We start from the raw sequence: 19,957 nt of genomic DNA, 5'->3' as shown, positions 1-19,957 counted from the left end.
GAGAGACAGAGCCAGAGCATGAGCAGGGAAGGGGCAGAGAGAAGGGGAGACACAGAATCCAAGACAGGCTCCAGGCTCTGGGCTGTCAGCACAGAGCTTGACGTGGGGCTCGAACTCACCACCTGTGAGATCATGACATACCAGAGCCAAGGACACTTAACTGACTGAGCCACCCGGCCGCCCCTCGAGGGTTTCTTTCATGCTGTAATCAGGCATAGTCTGCATATTGCGAGGCGCACCTGTGCACATGAAGGAGTGCTTTTGTTTGTTTTTTAAAAATTTTTTAAAATGTTTTATTTTGATAGAGACAGAGCATGAGAGGGGGAGGGGCAGAGAGAGAGAAGGAGACACAGAACTGGAAGCAGGTTCCAGGCTCTGAGCTAGCTGTCAGCACAGAGCCTGACGCGGGGCTCGAACGCACAAACGTGAGATCTGACCTGAGCCGAAGTCGGAGGCTTAACCGACTGAGCCACCCAGGCGCCCCTAAGGAGTGCTTTTGAATAAATTAGACAGTTGTGCCGCTGTCACCACAATCCAGTTTGAGAGCATTTTCATCACCTCCAAAATTCCTGTTTGCAGACAATCCCTGTTGCCACTCCGCAGCTCCAAGCAGCCCCTCCTTTGCTTTACGTCTTAAAGGTCTGCCTTTCCATGATTTTTCCTGTAAATGGGACCCTACAATAATGCGGTCTTTCATGTCTAGTTTCTCTCACTTAGCGTGACGGCTTTGCAGTTCATCCACGCGGTAGCCTGCCTCAGTAGTTCCTTTGTAAGCCAAGTAGGGCTCTTTCTGTGGGTGTTGGACAGTTTGTTTTCCTGAGTAGCTACACAAAGGCTAATCTAGAGAAGATGTGGGATTCTAGAATGCTAGTATGCAGGGGCGCCTGGATGGCTCCTTCGGCTAAGCCTGCAGCTACGGCTTGTTGTAACCCAACAAGATCGAACTCACTCAGGCAACAGTCTGATAGGGAATTTTAGGGAGCCTTATTACAGATTATTTTACTTCGGCCGAACGGCTCCTCCCGAGTGGTGGGAAGTACTCAGGGAGCGCCCCGCCTGGCTGGAACATGGGGTGTTTAAGGGTTTTTTGAGCACATCATTTATTAGTCAGCCAATTACAGGTCATAGCACCTTATAGTAACCAATAGTATCCTTATACACATACATTATTTTAGGTGGGAACCTATTGGTTTTAGAATTCTTTGTCTCCAGTGAGGTTTGAAATGACCAATCACAGCACAGGGGGAGAGAGGAGCAAGCGGTTTTACAGAAGCAAGAAGTTTAGCAATAAAAGGGGAGTGGTTACCTGATGCGGAGTCCTGCAAAGCAAATCTGGAAAAGCAAGCAAGCAAGCATATACAGGAGCAGAAATTACAGTTAGCAGATTGCAAAGACGATGTGCTAGTCTTGTTTGTTCAAGACCTAAGGTCACAAAGTTGTTACATTTCTTTTTCCCTTTTGCTAGCTTCTTGTTATTGCTAGGGTTCACAAATAATGGAAAATTTTCATTGCCTCACCTCCGGCTGTCTATTGTCCTAGTTCCCTGGTTAGGGTGGTTTCTAATAGGCTCAGGTCGTGACCTCAGAGCTGGTGGGTTCGAGCCCCGCATTGGGCTCTGTGCTGACAGCTCAGCACCTGGAGTCTTCAGATTGTGTGTCTCCTTCAGTCTCTGACTCTGCCCTGGTTGCTCTCGCTCTTGCTTTCGCTCTCTCTCATGCATGTGTACTCTCTCTCTCAAAAATAAACATTAAAAATTCAAAAGAATACTAGTAAGCAGTAAAAAAAGTTGATGGGCATTTGGATTGTTTCCACTTGTTGGTTATTATGAATAGTGTTCTTTTCAACATCCAAGTACAGATTTTTACATGAAAATAGGTCTTCATTCCTCTTGGGTAAATAGCCACAAGTGGAATTGCTAGATTATAAGGTAAATATATGCTTAACTTTTAAAGAAATGATACCCAAAGTAGGTGTGCCATTTTTACATTTCTACCAGCAATAAAGGTCTAGTTTCTTCACAGCCCCCCCACTCTTTCCCTCTCCCTCTCTGAAAATAAACATTAAAAAATTAAAGCTCATTTTAAGTATACACACACACACCTGAAACTAATGTAACATTGTTAATCATACTGGAATTTAAAAAACAAAAACATTTTTAAAGAAAATGATTTAAAAAATGAAAAGTTTTATGGTTTTGGCACCTACATTGATGTCTCTGGTGAATTTTGAGTCACTTTTTGTAGCTGGTGAGATCGGGGTCCACCTTCTTTCTCTGGCACGTGGAGATGCAGTTGTCCCAACACCGTTTTTCTTTTTTTTAAATTTTTTAAAATGTTTATTTTCAAAGGAGACAGAGACAAAGAGCATGAGTAGGGGAATGGCAGAGAGAGAGGGAGACACAGAATCGGAAGCAGGCTCCGGGCTCTGCGAGCTGTCAGCACAGAGCCTCCTGTGGGACTCGAGCTAAAGGACCTCAGGATCATGACCTGAGCCATCCACGCGCTCCATCTGAAAACCGCGTCTTAAAGAAGACTCTTCTTTCCCACGTGAATTGACTTGGCACCCTTATCAAAATCAACTGACCGTAAATGTAAAGATTTGCTTCTGGGCTTCAGATTCTGTTCTATTGGCCTGTATATTGACCCTTACGCCAGTGTTGTGCTCTTGTGATTACGGTAGTTTTGTAGTAAGTTTGGAAAATAGGAAATCTCGTTTTCCAACTTTGTTCTTTCTCAATGTCATTATCACCTTCTGGGGCCACTTGCAATTCTTTATGAATTAGAGTTGGCTTTTGCGTTGGAACAAAAAAGGCCATTGGAATTTCGATACGGATTACATTGTGTCTGTGTATCGCTTGAATGGTATTGACATTGTTGACACGTTTGCCTTCCAACCCAACAACAAGGCACGTCTTTCCAGTCATCTCAATCCTCTTTAAGCTATTTCAGCATTGTTTTTATAGTCTTCAGTGTACAAGGCTTTCCACCTTCTTGGTTAAATTAATTCCTGGATATTTTATTCTTTTGCATGCTCTTGTAAATAAAATCATTTTCTTTTTTTAAGTTCACTTATTTATTTTTGAGAGAGAGAGAGAGAGAGAGGGAGGGAGGTGGGGGAGGGACAGAGAGAGAAGGAGAAAGAATCCCAAGCAGGTTTCATGCTGCAGTGTGGAGCTTGATGCAGGGCTCTATCCTATGAACTGTGAAATCATGACCTGAGCCAAAACTAAGAGTCTAATGGGTAACTGAGCCACCCAGGTGCCCCCAATTAAAATCATTAAAATTTTTTTTAATATTTATTTTTGAGAGAGTGAGAGAGCGAGTATGAGCAGGGGAGACAGAGAGAGAGGGAGATACAGAATCTGAAGCACACTCCAGGCTCTGAGCTGTCAGCACAGAGCCCAGTATGAGGCTCGAACCCACCAGCAGTGAGATCATGACCTGAGCCGAAGTGAGATACTTAACCAACTGAGCCACCCAGGGACCCCTAAAATCATTTTTAGTTTCCTTTTCAGGATGGATTTTAAGTAAGGGTTTTTATTTTAAATAAGCTCTGCACCCAACATGGGGCTTGAACTCACGACCTTGAGATCAGCAGGGAGCCTGCTTCCTATCCTCCTCACTCTGTGCCCTCCCCTGCTCATGTGCACGAATGTACTTACTCTCAAAAACTAAAATATTAAAAAATCTATTAAAATCCTTTGTATAAAATTTTTTAACACTCAACACATTTTACTTAATTCAGTGTTTGAGTTAAAAATGTAATTCTGGTTTTTTTTTTAAGTTTATTTTGAGAGAGAGGACGCTAGTAGGGGAGGGGCAGAGAGACAGAAATCCCAAGAAGGCTCTGTGCTACCATACAGAGCCCAATGAGGAGCTCAAATTCACAAACCCTGAGATCATGACCTGAGCTGAAGTTGGACACTTTAACCAATTGAGCCACCCAGATGCCCCATAATTCAGGTTTTTTAAATTAACTTTTTAATTTCAATTTCAGTGTCGTTAACAGGGTATTTGTATAGTTTGAGGTGTACAATATACTGCCTCCACAGTTCTGCTTAGTGCTCAGTCATACTAAGCGTACGCTTAATCTCCTTCCCTGTGTCACCCATCCCTCTGTGTGATTCAGCTTTGGATCCACGTTCCATAAAATTACTTCTCTATATTTTCCTTCTTAAGCTATTTTATACTGCTTTTCGGATACCAAAGAGAGCCATTTTCAGCATTCTATCGCTTCAGAAAACCTGTTTGTATGGTGAAAGATGAAGGTTGAGCCTCTGTGGGAACAAGAGTGGACATGCTAGCCAACCCTGAGAGACTCCTTGATCTGTTAAACCTTGAAACTTCCTGGTGGTTTGTTACATGTGTACACGGTCCACAGGTATTCTTGAACTGTTTTTCCATTACAAAAAATAATCATACCTTCGACATCATGGTATGTTTTGTATGCTAGTCTGCCCCTGGAAGTGCACTCTGAGACTGAGTTGAGCATGCTAGAGACTGAGTCAGGGTGCCCTTGGGGTCCAGGCTGAGGAAGCCGAGGGAGGGAAGCAGGACCAGGCAGCAGGAGATGAAGCCGGGAGGCAGGCTCAGTGACAGCCTTGGCTGACCCCGTGGGATGCTCTGGAGCTGGAATGGCCTTTCTGAGTCGTGGTGAGATGGCCAGCCCTCCCGGGAAGGTGTGTGGCCTTGGGTGAGGTCCTGTCGGCCACCCAGGCAGTTCGGGGTGGCAGGAGCTAACCGTAGGGGCCGATGGCCGCAGTGCCCGCAGCAGCTGGGATCACACATCCTGCCTTGACAGTGGGCGGTGGTGTCTGTGTACCTGAGTATCCACCACCACATTATAATCATTTTATTTGAGAAATTTACAAGTCCTGTAAACTCTGAGGCTAAGGACTGTATCTCTAAGGTTTTTTAAGTGGGGTTTTTTCCTGCAAAGCCAGTGAGATTTAAGAGAAACTCCTTGTTCCCATTGAAATAGTTACCTCTCTAATCCAAGTAAATTGGAAATTCTTTGAGAAACAGATATTGGCAATATTGGGTATGTTTTCTACAATATTGAAAGTCTTTGACTTGGCTTACGAGCAAATTTAGTACTTGAGTTCGCTGTAACAGAATTTCTCTTGGTCTTTCCTGCCTGGGCTCCTCACTTTTCAGTTTGCTGTGACTTGGATCCAACACTATCACAGATGATATAGATTTGCTTAGGGACGCTTTGATAAAAAGACAGGTAAATTTCCTTTCTCCTTTAGATATCCTCTGGGTTTTCTGAATTCAGATCAGAATTTCTACCACTTTGATTAGTGAAGAACCAATTTCCAGCAAGAAGGCTATGTCTCCTAGTAAATGAAGAGGCAGAATTTTATTTTACACATAGAATATGATTTATGTAAAAAATCTCTGTCCTTTGAACATTTGTCTCATTTGTATAGCTATTTTTTTAGTATTTCTACCTCATCTTTTTTTTTTTAATTACTTTGAGAGAGAGCACGAGTGGCGGGGGGTGGGGGTGGTGAGAGAGCGAGGAGGGAGGAGAATCGCAAGCAGGCTCTGCACTTCCGGTGTGGCGCCGGATAAGGGGCTCAAACTCATGAACTGAGAGATTACGACCCGAGCTGAAGTCAGACACTTAATTAACTGAGCTACCCAGGAGTCCCTAGTGTTTCTTCCTTATCTTAAATTCTCTTTTCTCTAGTGTTGATGTCTTCCCCTCTCCACGTGCCTGTGGTCTTGTGTTCTCTTTCAAATTGGAGCATTCTGCAAGTGCAAACCACTAAAGCTTTTGCCTGTTCCTCTTGAAGGTCACAGGAGTGATGTCCCATTTCACAGGGCCAATGACAGAACCAAAACAGCAATACCTGATTCTGCCTCCCAGCTGGATAAGTCTTTGGTGTCTGAAGATGCCCATTTATTTGTTTTAAATTGTGATACGATTCATATCCCATACAGCTCACCATTCACTCATCCGTTTGTGTTGGGTGTTTTGTGTAATGTGGCTTGCTTTACTTAAGGGTGTTTCAGAATTAAGCCACAATGGCAGTTACAAGAATCCTGGGGAGGAAGGGGAAGGACCCGAGGTTTGTCTGGCTCTCTGGTCCGCTGTGGGCCAGTTGGTTAACTTTTCTGGGTCTCGGTTTCCTGCTGTATAAAATAAGGTGATTAATCAGGTGATTACTGAAGTTCCTGCCAGCTCTGACGTAATCTAGAGCCATTACGTTGTCTGAGCAAAGCAGGTGAGCCCTCGCTGTAGTTCACGTGACGCTGCACGGCATGTTTCCAGCAGGGAGACCTTCATTTACCTTTTAACTGTCACAACAGCCTGATGATTCAGTTGAAATTGTTATTTAGCTTCTGTGTATTATTAGTTCCTATCCTGACCAAATAGAGAAAAGTAGAACATTGGTCTTAAAACAAACAAACAAACCAAAAAACCACCTGCATTCCCCTGATGTGAATGTGTGGGATTTTGAAAATTCTCCTGTAACTGACTAGACAAAGAATTATATCTATCAGGCTTAAACCTTGTAATCATTTTTTTTTTTGAGGAGCCCGACTTGGAGTCTCTTTCTTAATAAATGGACTTTTTCATGCATGCTCATGTTAAATAACTTTTGAAAAGTTACCGTCTCATGTTTGTTCAATCTGCTTTGTAAATCATCTTGGTAACACTTTGCCATGCTTTTCTAGTTTTTGTTTGCATGAAGGATTTGCAACCCTTTTGCATTACAAGATATAGGCTCCAAAGTACTACGTTCTGCCAGCATTCAAGATAGGCATTCTTGCCCAAGTGCTCAGAAATCATTTTATGTTGGGTAATGTTAAACCACCTTCAATCTGCCTTAGATTTCCCCCCTCTCTTCTGACTGGGTCATTTGTTGAGTGATGAAATGTTTGTGTCGTGATAAAAAAATGTTCTTATAGAACACTGAGCTTGAAAGTCTCATTAGGAAGTCTGGACAGGATCTTACACATTTTATTTGCACCAAAGAATTAATTAATAACACTTGCGTTGTTAATGACCAACGTTGCCACCTGCTGCTAGCCATAAATAAAAATATGTGCTGGTGTAGCAAGGCCCCTTCACTTGGGTTTCTGTCTCAGCTGCCTTGGACCCTTGGCCTTCTTGCAAGGAGCCAGCTGAGAGGAGCACTCTGAGCGTCCTTGGCCGTTACTGAAACCCATGAACCGTGAAGTGAAGAGTCCGGCCCGCTCTGCTCTCCTGGGCTGCCCCAGAGAATCCAGACCTGTTCATGGATGGGAATCAGGCTCTTACCCATAAAGGTCTTCGTATGTGAAGTCCCCTGGAGAAACACTTTGGTTTTAGGGCTGCAGGTCAGATGTTCTATGTGAAAGATCTGCTGAGGAGTCTGGGGCAGACGCTCTTAGATTTTGGGGGGCGTTGGGACCCCTATGTCCATCTGGAGGAGCCTCTGGACCTCTTCTGAGAGCATACTTAAAATGCTTAAGTAAACACAAAGGATTGCAAAGGAGACCAATTATACTGAAGCCTGGTTATTAAAATATTTTTTAAAGTTGCGCATTATAATCTAGGTACCTCTTTATTAATGTCTCATAATAAGATCAAACAGCAGGTCTGAAAAATATCACATTTGGAGTGGTAGTGGGTATAAAGATTATTTTGAGGTCTCTGCCAGAAGTATCCTGTGATATGAAAAATTCTAGGATTTCTATTAGTGACAGAGTCCCAGGTCCTGCTTAAACTAAGATGTGTTACCTCTGTTCCTAATTGAAGGCAGCTTTACAATTCATTTAAAGGCAAATGGTGACCAAGATGTAATTTTCTTTTCATTCACGTTCACAGACTCCCAAGGATTAACAGACCCCAGCTTCACAACTCCTGGGCTGGCTTAGAACTGTTGAGCACACCTAATACTCATTATATGCCCATTCCATACTGTGGGCATATTTAAGCCTCTGTCACCTAATGAAGTTGACAGTACGATTTGTCCCCATGTTAAAGATGCTACCACTCAGATTTGGATGGGGAAGTGCATTGTCCAAGGCCATTCACCTAGGATGGAATGGAGCTGGGGTCCAATCCATGGCCCTCCCAGTCAGTCCTCCGCCATCTTGCTGTGCTTGAGCAGAGATGAAGTGATACTTCCTATTTCAGTATTAATAAGGTATTTCTTTCTCCCCTCACTTAGCAAACATGGGGGAAAACCACCCTGCTACCCAGCTCTGCTGAGATGATGAAAAGGAAATGTGTCTGCTCTTTCCTCTGTGACAGCAGCACGTACCAAGAACCTTAAACTTCCCCTAGTCATGTCATTCTTGGGAAAAGACCACAGTAGGAAGTTGCAAAGGTGTTCATCTCCATGTATAGTCAGAACATTTTCAGAATGAAGGTAAACAATAGGAGAATGGTTAAGTGCATGGTAAATGGTGACCACATGGAGTATTAGGCATTAGAAATTAGGACATTTGAGTATGGAAGTGTTGAATCAGTGTATTGTATGCCTGAAACGAATGTAACACTGTATGTTAATGACCTGGAGTTAAAATTAAACAAAAAATGGTGGCTGGCAGAGGAAAAAAGTATGGCCTTTGAGACTATATAAGCAAACTTATAATGTGAGCTTTTTAAAAAGCACCTTTTCTTTAACCTAGTGATGCTATAGGACAGTCTGTTCATGGTGGTAAATCCATACATGGCAGTAGTTCTAGAAATCTCCATTGCTAAGGTAGGGACTAGAAACTTTCAAAGGACAGATTCCTCCACTCCCAAATGTCCCGGTGTCTGAGACCAGTGGCTTTTCCTCTGCTCTCTGACCCCACTTACTATATCAGAGTCTTTCTTTGAGAGAGCTTTGAAGAGTGTTTGGAGTAAGGGTTCACATATTAATGTGCCTAGCAACTGGTTCTAATGCCCCTTTATTGTAGAAAACTAAGCTGCCTTTGTTGAATGTGTTTTAATAAGCTGGATTCTTGAGATGTTTCCGTTTATAAATGTAACCATTACAAATATAGAAGCTTGGTTCCCTATTGGACATGTGTTATGCTAATCAATGTTTTTCTTTATAATTTCTGGTTTCCCCACCAGCACAAGTCTGAATGCACTCCAGCATTTGAAGATGTTTGGGCCTATTCTTCGTCTTTGTCAGAACAGAAGTACTGCACTCAGAAGCCTGGGCTTTCATTTGGAAGTTTTTGAATCGGTTTTGTAAATGTAACCATTAGTCCCAATTGGTTTCTGTAAAATTTCTTCAACTTTTATTCACTTCATGAGCGATTTTCTCAAAGGGCGTATTTTTACTTTGCCAAGGCTGCAGATTCCTGCTGTCCGCTCAATCCCGTTCATTCAGCTCGCTCAGTTGTCAGAGGTCACATCTTCCCTCTCTTTCTCCACAGTTTTCTCTGTGGCTGAACATCTGCCTGAAGGATCACATCCCCGCCTGGCTGCGGGCAGGCCTGGGTGATGCGCGCTGCCGCTGCCCTGCCCACTTGGCACGTAGTGTTTGTTTGCCGAGGTCCTGTTTTGTCACACCTCGTTACTGAGGACTTGAGTAGGATGGGGACAGTTTACTTTTGTGCTGTGGGCTTGCTGATTTCAGCAGAAATGTTTGCTGGGGAAATAGCTCTAAGCTGCAGTACTTGTATCCACACAGGTGGCATTCTTGCACCTTCAGTTACGGACACTCGGCGTGATGTAGTTGTAAAGTTGGTAAATATTTTTGTTAAAATTATTACTCTGTATGATGTGTTTTAAAGAAGCTGAGAGAAGGAAAGAAAGAAATGTATATATTTAGAGAGTGATACTAACTTATTTGTTGACCATTTCTGGTACTTTTTGTTGGTTTTTGTGGCTTGCAGTTGAGAAACGGTGCTGTTTCCTTAAGTCAGTACTGCGTTAGTTTCCATCTGCATCTTTTTTACATTTACTGTCCAGTAAATCCCATTTCTGTATGTTACATACAGATTCTATCATTATATATGTCATTTGATGCAATTGTCTTTATATTGTTACAGTGAGAGTGAGTGGGAGGGGCAGAGGTGGGGAGAGCATGCATTCCAAGCAGGCTCCACACTCAGCACAGAGCCCGATGCCCGGCTCGATCACATGACCCTGGGATCATGACCTGAGCTGAAACCAATAGTTGGACGTTCAACTGACTGAGGCTCCCAGGCATGCCAGTGTGATTGTCTCTTGAATCAGTTAAGAAAGAGGAAATTGCCCACATAGCCTCTTTTTTTTCATATTTTTATTTTTTAGTATTATTTTAATTTTTGTTTGTTTAATTTCCACCTAAGTTAGCATATGGTGCAACACTGATTTCAGAAGTAGATACCTTCGTGCTCCTCACCCAGTTGGCCCATCTGCCCTCCCACAACCCCTCCAGCAACCCTCTATTCTCCATATTTAAGAGTCTCTTATGTTTTTGTCCCCATCCCTGTTTTTATATTATTTTTGCTTCCATTCCCTTATGTTCATCTGTTTTGTATCTTAAAGTCCTCATATGAGTGAAGTCACATGATATTTGTATTTCTCTGACTAATTATGCTTAGCATAATACCCTCTAGTTCCATCCATGTAGTTGCAAATGGCAAGACCTCATTCTTTTTGATTGCTGAGTAATACCCCATTGTATATATATGCCACATCTTCTTTATCCATTCTTCCATCAATGGACATTTGGGCTCTTTCCATACTTGGACTATTGTTGATATAAACACTGGACTGCATGTGTCCCTTCGAAACAGCACACCTGTATTCCTTGGATAAATACCTAGTAGTGCAATTGCTGGGTCATAGGTTAGTTCTATTTTTAAGTTTTTGAGGAACCACCATACTATTTTCCAGAATGGCTGCACCAGCTTGCATTCCCACCAGCAGTGCAGAAGAGATCCTCTTTCTCCACATCCTCGCCAACATCTGTCTTTGGCTGCGTTTTAATGTGAGCCATTCTGACAGGTGTGAGGTGGTGTCTTAGTTTGCTTTTGATGTGTATTTCCCTGATGATGAGTGACACTGAGCATCATTTCATGTGTCTGTTGGCCATCTGGATGCCTTCTTTGAAGTGTCTATTCATGTCTTTTGCCCATTTCTTCACTGGATTATTTGTTTTTTGGGTGTTGAGTTTGGTAAGTTCTTTATAGATTTTGGATACCAACCCTTTATCTGATATGTCGTTTGCCAATATCTTTTCCCGTTCCGTCAGTTACCTTTTAGTTTTGCAGATTGTTTCCTTCACCGTGCAGAAGCTTTTTATTTTGATGAGGTCCCAAAAGTTCATGTTTGCTTTGATTTCCCTTGTCTCTGGAGACATGTTGAGTAAGAAGTTGCTGTGACCAAGGCCAAAGAGGTTCTTGCCTGCTTTCTCCTCTAGGATTTTGATGGCTTCCTGTCTTATTTAGGTCTTTCATCCATTTTGAGTTTATTTTTGTGTATGGTGTAAGAAAGTGGTCCAGGTTCATTTTTCTGTATCATCATTTTTTAAAAAATAAATTCCAAACACCTCAACTTGGCATAGCAAAGAAAGTCTTTTTTTTTAAGTTTATTTATTTCTTTTGGTGGGGGGTGCAGAGAGAGACAGAGAATCCCAAGCAGGCTCCTCAGCATCAGTGCAGAGCCTGACACGGGGCTCAATCCCACAAACCATGAGATCGTGACCTGAGCTGAAGCCAAGAGTCAGACGCTTAACTAACTGAGCCACCCAGGCACCCACAGTCATACCATCTGTTATCGTTAACTATTTACCTTTCCTTGTGTGCTTTGTTTTTATTAAGTCAATTAGAATTAGTGTCTGCTGTCACTCATTTTCAGCCCAAAGAACTTGCTTTAGTAGTTTTTGTAAGATGGTTTTTCTGGAAACTGATTATCTCACTTGTTGATCTGAAAATGTCTTTATTTTCCCTTCATTCTGAAAATCTAGGTTTGTTAGGTAGAAGATTGTGGCTGACTGACTCTTTCTTTCTCCCCTTTGAGTATGTCCCCCTCCTGCCTTGTGGCTCCTGTTATTTCCAGTGAAAAGTCAGATGTTGATTTCATCGGAGTTCCCATGTACGTGACCAAACCCTTTTACCTTTCAAGGTTTTCTTTTTGGGGAAGGGGAAGGGGTATAAAAAAAAACCTTATAGAGAGGGATGGAGGTAAACTTTTAAGCGACTCTTAAATACTGAGAACAAACTGAGGGTTGATGGTGGGTGGGGGAGAGGGAGAAATGGGTGATGGGCATGGAGGAAGACCCTTGTTGGGATGAGCACTGGGTGTTGTTTGGAAACCAATTTGACAATAAATTAAAAATAAAAAATTTTTTTTAATTTTCTTTTTTTTTTTAAATGTTGGCTGTGATATACCTGGGTATGGATCTCTGAGTTTATCCAACATGAAGTTCATTCTGTTTCTTGGATATGTAGATTGATTTAATCACATTTATGAAGTTCTCAGAATTATTTCTTTGGATAATTTTCTGCTCCTTTCTCTGCTCTCCTTCCGGGACCCCTGCAGCGTGCCATGTATGTTGGTTCACTGGATGGTGGCCCCCTTTTTTTTTTTTGAGGCTCTGTTGATTTTTCTCCATTCTTTTTTCTCTCTGTTCCTCAGATTGCATAATCTGGTGATCTGTCTGCGAGTTTGCTGATTGTTTCTTCCCCTCGGATTTCCTGTCGGACCCCTTCAGTGACTTTTTAATTTTGGTCACTGTACTTCTAAACTCCAGAGATTCCATTTGCTGTTTTTTATTTTCATTTTTTGTAATTTCTGTCGCTTCACTGACATCTATTAGATGCGACATTGCCATCATACTTTTCATTCTTTTCAGCATGGTTTCTTTTAGTTCTTAGAAGTTCTTTATAATATCTACTTTCAAGTCTTTGTCTCCCTAGGTCCAGTATGTGGGCCTTTCCAAAGGCAGCTACTATGGCCTGCTGGTTTTCCTGTGCATGGGTAACACTGGCCTGTTGGTTGGCATGTTTTGTTTCTTTTCTGTTGAAAACTGGGTATTTCAGATAATGCATTATAGCACCGCTAGACATTGATCTTTCTATCTCTGGAGCTTATTTTTGTTGTTTGTTGGTTTGTTTGTTTAATGATTTTACTAGACTAGTTCCACGAAGTCCCTATGCCTCACAGCGTGCCCCTGCGCTGTGACACTCTCTGGAGGCTGTCACCTTGGTCTGCACGCAGCTACTCTGACCCTCCCACCCCCAGCCAGGGCTGACCGTGGTTACACCTGGGCTCTCCTGGACTGTATCTCCTCTCGATTTCCTTAAGTTCTTCTTGTATTGAGAATACACCCTCATTGTTACCTGATGACTGTGGTTTTTTAAATAATTTATTTTTAATTTATTTTTAATTTTATATTTAAAAAATTTTTAATGTTTTATTTATTTTTGAGAGAGAGGGCAACAGCATGAGCAGGGGAGGGTCAGAGAGAGAGGGAGACAAAGAATCCGAAGCAGGCTCCAGGCTCTGAGCTGTCAACACAGAGCCTGATGTGGGGCTTAAACCCACAAACTGTGAGATCACGACCTGAGCCGAAGCTGGACATTCAACCACCCAGGCGCCCCTGTTTATTTTTAATTTATACCCAAGTTAGATAGCATGTAGTACAATCATGATTTCAGGAGGAGATTCCAGTGCTTCGTCTCCTACACAGAACACCCAGTGCTCATCCCAACAAGTATTTTCCTTGATGCCCGTTACCCCGGTTAGCTTATCCCCCTCCAGCAACCCTCTGTTTGTTGTCTATATTTTAGAGTCTCTTACCTTTTGTCCCCCTTCTTGTGTTTTATATTATTTTTGCTTCCCCTCCTTTATGTTCATCTGTTTTGGATCTTAAATTCCGCATAAGAGTGAAGTGCTATGATATTTGTCTTTCTCTGACTGGCTAATTTCACTTAGCATAATACCCTCTTGTCCATACACATAGTTGCACATGGCAAGATTTCATCCTTCGTGATTGCCGAGTAATATTCTGCTGAGTTTTTGACAAGGCCCGAGACCTAAGTGTGCCGTAGTCAGATACCATTAACGTTGGGCACCTCTGCTGGGGCGGTCCTTAAAGCCTGTCTTCAAGGTTTACTCTGACCTCATGAAGGCTCTTCTTAGCTCTCTCTTCCCTGTTTCTCTGTGGTAAATGAGCTGGTCTGCCTTTCCCCTATTGCTATCCTGGAACTACCAACCTCCTCTTCATTTCCTGCCTCAAAAATCTCCGTCGGTTTCAGTAGTGCCCTTAAGTTTGGACTTGGCCGTGCTGCGTTCTGCGTGCTGGCAGTCCACGCTGCACACCGCTGCCTTCGCCCAGCACCTGCACCCTGCTGCTCCGGAGCTGGGGGCGGGGGCGGCCTGCCGCTCTCAGAACGGTCCCCTGCTTTACAGCAGGGTACTGAGCGGGGGCAACAGCCCCACAGCTTCGCAGCTTGCCTTTCCTGACATGGGACCCTCGTCCTCTGTGATCTGGGACTGAGACCATCAGAGTCCACTTTTCTTGGTGAAATAGGCCAGGCTGGGGAGATGAGGGGCTGCCTACCTTGCTCAGCACGCCACTAGAAAGCAGGGGACCCTTCTGAGGGAGGCAGGCTCCTACCGGCGCCCTGGGCCTGTTGCCAGCGTGGCTCCAGCACAGGGCTGGGGTGGGTGGGAATGCTGGCAGCCTGGCCTTCCTGAGGAGAGGTGGTGGGGTGCCAGGGAGCCCCATCTTCTTGCCGTACCTACTCAGGGTATGCTGTCCTGCTGGGCTGGAGGACCAGGGAGGAAGGGGTCATAGCTCAAAAGCTGGAGTCTCACTCTTCTTACCAAGATTAGTTGCTTTTCTTGAATAAATGTTTCCCCATTGGTATATGCTCTTCACACAATTCATAGAGACTTACAATGTTTTTATTTTAATTTTTTATCCATTAGGGCTGTTTTTCTGAGGAGCTAATCTGAGAAGCTTCTCACTGCCCCCTGCCCCCTCGCTTTCCAGCTCTAACATTTTTGGGGAAAGAAAAAACTCTGCTTCTTCACAGATATTTTACCTTCTAGACCTCACTGATCCCCACAGCCCTTTTCTCCCTCTGTCTGAAATCAGAAGGCTTTTTACCGTAAACTCAGCCACTTGCAGGTAGAAGAACGAGTTTAAGCTTCTGACTGTATAAATGGCTTTCACCTTACTTCAACAACGTGGCATTTTGTCAGAGATGAGGGAGACATCGGGGTCCACCCCGCCACAACCTCACCTGGCTGGACAGTACTGGTCTCTCGTTGAGAACGTGAAGATCTTAACCAGGGCCAGAGGAGTCTTCGTTCCCCTTGGACAGGTGCTTCCCAGTGATTGCCAGGAAGTAGCTTGAGTTGTCTTCTCCCTGTTCCCCAGTTGTCACCCACACCCCTGGATTTTTGCTACCTCTGTTTGTGACACACTGGTGTCCCTATCTGGTGCCCACGGGGACAGTCTTAGGCTGCTATTGTGCAGCAGGGTAAGCGTTCTGAGAAAATCCGATTTTCAGGAATAATGGGACATCCAGGAGCTTCACGTAAGACAGGGCCAGCCCGCCACCTGCCTTTGTGTCACCTGTCAGCTAGGAAGGGTTTTTACATTTCTAAGTGATCGGAATATGGCAGAAGGGGAGAAGTATTTCAGGACATGTGAGGATACGAAATTCAGATGGGTGCCCATAAATGAAATTTTATTGGGACATAATTGTGCTTGTGTGTTTCTGTGCCATCTCCAGTTGCTCTCAGGCCGCAGTAGCAAAAGGTGGGGGCCTGCAGGAGACACTGGCCCCCCAAATCAAGAATCTTTACCACGTGGCCTTTGCCAGAACAGGTTTACTGATGCAGTGTAAGATGTATTTGAATGGAGCAGCACTGGTAATTTTTTCTTGACAAAATACATAGGGCCAAAAACACCACCAAGTAGGACTTAGAGACGCCCTTCAAGATACAAAGGAGAGAGAGAGTCTCAAGACAAGTAATTAGAGTTGGGCTTCAGGTGGAAACAAGAAAGCTGCCTGTTCTTGTGTAAGCAGGTCTTACTCAAAAGGAGGACTTGAAAATGTATGTCATGTGGGTATTTGAAATTAGTTCAACGCAGTCAGTTTTCCCACGGCTTCTGTTTGAGATGGTAGTGTTCTAAACATGTTTTTTCTGTAATTAATGAATTTCTTTCTAATTTGGAAGAAGCTATATGGCTTATTTAGTTTCTTGCTCTTGGAGAAAGTGTGCTTCCCAAGGTTATGTCTGTATTATTCTAAAATGCTTGAATAATTCCATTAGTTTAGTGTAAAAAATTCAGGAGTGAAAATCAGATGAATTGTTTCTGGTACTGTATACATTCTTTAAAACTAAGTGAAGAGATGGGGATTAAAGAGTCTGGAATTTTAAGCTTGTTGCTTTTTTTAAATTTTAAGTTTATTTATGTTTTTATTTACTTTTGAGAGAGAGACAGTGCCGAGTGGAGAAGGGGCAGAGAGAGAGGGGGAGATACAGAATCCAAAGCAGGGTCTACACTCTGAGCTGTCAGCACAGAGCCTGACGTGGGGCTCGGACTCAGCAACCACGAGATAATGACCTGAGCTGAAGTCAGACGCTTAACCGACCGAGACACCCAGGCGCCCCCAAGCTAGTTGCTTTTTATGACCATGTAGACAAAAGGTTGACTGTGACAGAAGAAGGTCGTGTAAGAATGTATTTTAGTCTCAAATGTACTAAAAAAATTGAGCAATATCTAAGGCGTTTTAGAGGTAGTGTTTATTCTTTACAAAGGATCATGATTCATAGTCAAATTGTAATTATTTCTTTTTTTTTCATAATATTTTATTGTCAAATTGGTTTCCATACAACACCCAGTGCTCTTCCCCACAAGTGCCCTCCACCATCACCACCACCTGTCTTCCCCCCCTTCCCCCTCCCCCCCAACCCTCAGTTCATTCTCAGCATTCAATAGTCTCTCAAGTTCTGCATCCCTCTCTCTCCCCAACTCTCTCTCCCTCCTCCGTTCCCCCTGGTTCTCCATTAGGTCTCTCTTGTTTTCCTGCTAGACCTATGAGTGCAAACATATGGTTTCTGCCCATCAAAATTGCACCATTATTTCTTAGAAAAAAAGATACTGTTTTACCTGAGTAGTATTTGACAATATAAAACTCTTTAACATCCTCTTCCAAAATATCTCTAAGACTTGTCATAGTTATTGATACCAGCTTCCTGCCAAACAGTTTTTACTCAATAGAGTTTAGAACAGTTCAGCTGTAGTTAAATTTTCAAGTAATGAGGCTTTTCCATCCATGCTGAAAAAAAAAGTACCTGCCTTTACATTGCAATTCTTGGTCATCAGTGGGTCCCAAGCTCACCCTGATCGGGTGGGGGAGGGGGTTGGGGATGGGCACGTAGTGAACTGATGGAGTCTCTAAGACCTGAAACCCTGAGAGCTCTGCCAGTGAAGGTCAGAGCCCTACACAGATCAGTCCAGCCTCTGAAACCAGATTTTTGTGGTCAAGCTTGTGGAATCGAGTGGTTTCTAGTTGTGTGTCTGACAGATGCATTGTCCTGTCACACCCCTGTCGCACCCCTAGTCAGTCATTCTCAGGTACTTTCTCCTTCCCTGACCTGCCATGCCTCCCTGCCCGAATCCGTGGCTAGGCTTCTGCATCAATTACTTTGTGAAACGCATTTTGTTTCTTTCTTCCAGGCATCTAGTGGAAATTATTATTTCATCCCATACATCGTGACATCGTGTGCTGATTATTTCTACTGCGAGAGCGACGCCCAGATGCGTGCCTCTGAATACATGCAGCCCAACTGGGACACCGTCCTGGGCCCGCTGTGCGTGCCCCTGGTGGACAGGTTGATCAGCCTCCTCAAGGACATCCACGTGACCTCATGGTAATGCCCACTCACTGTCCGCAGCCCTGGGAGCTTTGCCAAAAATTTCCCTTCACATTCATGGGGGTGGTAGACCCTTAGGAGATCATAATGCCCAGAGAGCGGGAAACCCCTGCTGGTCTTTTCTTAGATCCTCTGGAATCCTTTATTCTTCCTTGCTACCTCACTAAAGTGGGCTATTGGGATGTAACCAAAAGAGAATAGAACTGGAGTTAGGAGATGAAGGGTCAGCCTCTGTCTGCCTCCAACTCCCCATGTGACTTCGATAAATCTCTGTAGCCATTTTCTCATCTAGAAAAGAAGGAAGTTAAGTCACTGGGGTTTTTTTTTCATGCTCTTTCAAGCCTGAGATTCCTTGCTTTAAGATCAGTTCTGAGCATGATTTCACCTCCCCCTACCCCCAACCCCATGTTGGGATTGTTAAAATGGCTCAGCAAGGTCATTCAGATCATAAGTTCTTGTGCTATAAAGTCGGATGCTTTGAGTCAAGCCACAGCCATCCTGACATCAGGGCGTCTGGGGATGTGTTCTTCATAGCTTTACATTGGAGAAGGTGTGGAGTACTCATTCAGAGGTGGGCAGGTGTGGCTTTGAGTCCCGGCTCAGGCGACCCTGCCCTTTGCAGCCTTGTAAACGGCAGCTCACCTGTCAGCCTCCGTGCTCAAGGAACCTTCCCTTAACATGCTCTCACGCTCGAAGTGGGAGGCCAAACATTATCCACTAAATGTGGCTCCAGTGATTTTGCTTGCAGCCCATTTAAAGGATTTACTGCTGTAAGTTATGTCGCAAGAAGGATTTGTCCTTGCAAAACAAATATTCAAAGCCAGGCAGAACTGACCTACAATGAAATAGAAAGGACCGCACGTCCCACTTTGGCTCAGGTAGCAGCTCCCAGACTGTGACATGTTACTGTTGGGACGGTGGCGTGAGGCACACACTTGCTCACAGTCAGTTCTTTTTCTGTCCTGTCATCTCTTAATTGGACACAGGGTTCCTTCCACTTTAATGGGAAAATAAGACTAGAAACCCAGACGTATGTGACCAAATGCCAATGCAGATGGCAAATGGAGTTCCATTTGTGGCACAGTCCTGCAGAGCCTGACTCAGTTGCCCGTTGCTGCGCAGTGAACATTTTAGTGATGTTTAGAGAGAAAGCTCTTCAGATATCAGATAAGGAAATAGGCCAGCTTAAGTCTGCCAGATGAGAAAGGTCCTGCAGGAAGTCGACCGAGTTTGTTTTTCACCAAGTGTGTGTATCAGAGGAAAGCACCTCTAGATTAGGTATCATTTCAGAGGACTTGAAATGCCTGTTGGTCACTTCCACCCCTTGGTGGGTTGGTGGGAGGGTACATGGTGCTTATGGTACAAAAACTGTGTAAGAGGGATGGCAGATACGCTTCTGGCATAGGTATCAGCTTGGATAGATCAATGAAGGCTGCCTGTGGCCTTGTGCTGAGAAGTGGTTTGAAGCCATTTCCAAGTTCCCATTGATCAGCAGCATCTTGGCTCATTGCCACAGGAAGAAATGGCTGCTTGTGTATTACATAGAGAGGTCCCTGAGCCATACCCGACTCTGTGTTTTGTTTATTTACTTACAGGGTATGGCTCTTCTGAGGTTTCTTAGTTTATTAAGACTATTTTTCAGAATTAGCCTGCAAACAAGACTAAAGTATAACTTTGTGCTTGTCAGGGTAAACTAATAACAGTTGAATGTCATTGATGCCTTTATAGTCCGCCAAATGGACGGTGGCTGTCACCCAACTTAATGACTTGTTTGAGTAATGACAGAATTTTAAACACTGGTAGAATCTGCTAATTTGCTCATTGGGATGATAAGCAGTAGACAAATAAAAGAAAAACCAGTGCACTGATAATTTTCTGTGGGGCATCACCTCATTCTTGAAATGGTAATCGAGGTCCTATTTAATCATTGGACTAGCCCTTGTACTGTATTCACATTTATTTGGCATAGTTTTATGATTATGAAAAATAAGTAATATTCTTATTCTTATGTGTTGTATGTCTCTTTCTCTGAAGACTGTTAGATTGAGTCAGCTCCTTTTTGTAATGAACAGCCTAGTTTTTCTATGGTGAAATCATCTTAGCCACTTAGTGGGATGAGAGTATATTACTG

The 19,957-nt window shown here is 43.5% G+C and overlaps 1 protein-coding gene across 1 annotated transcript in view; it reads left to right on the top strand.

Annotated features, from left to right (window-relative positions):
* The window catches only part of MAP3K15 (mitogen-activated protein kinase kinase kinase 15), a gene marked incomplete at its 5' end in the record, with an annotated part of 123,320 nt that overhangs the window by 27,500 nt on the left and 75,863 nt on the right, over positions 1-19,957 (top strand). The window contains one exon of the mRNA XM_029929621.1: positions 17,630-17,823. Within this exon, the coding sequence (XP_029785481.1) occupies positions 17,630-17,823 (194 nt within the window). The remainder of the gene's footprint in view (positions 1-17,629; positions 17,824-19,957) is intronic.

The sequence above is a fragment of the Suricata suricatta genome, chromosome X (assembly GCF_006229205.1).
Source record: "Suricata suricatta isolate VVHF042 chromosome X, meerkat_22Aug2017_6uvM2_HiC, whole genome shotgun sequence".
NCBI lineage: Eukaryota > Metazoa > Chordata > Mammalia > Carnivora > Herpestidae > Suricata > Suricata suricatta.
The sequence above is the reverse complement of the archived record's forward strand: the minus strand, read 5'-3'. Positions and strand labels throughout refer to the sequence as shown.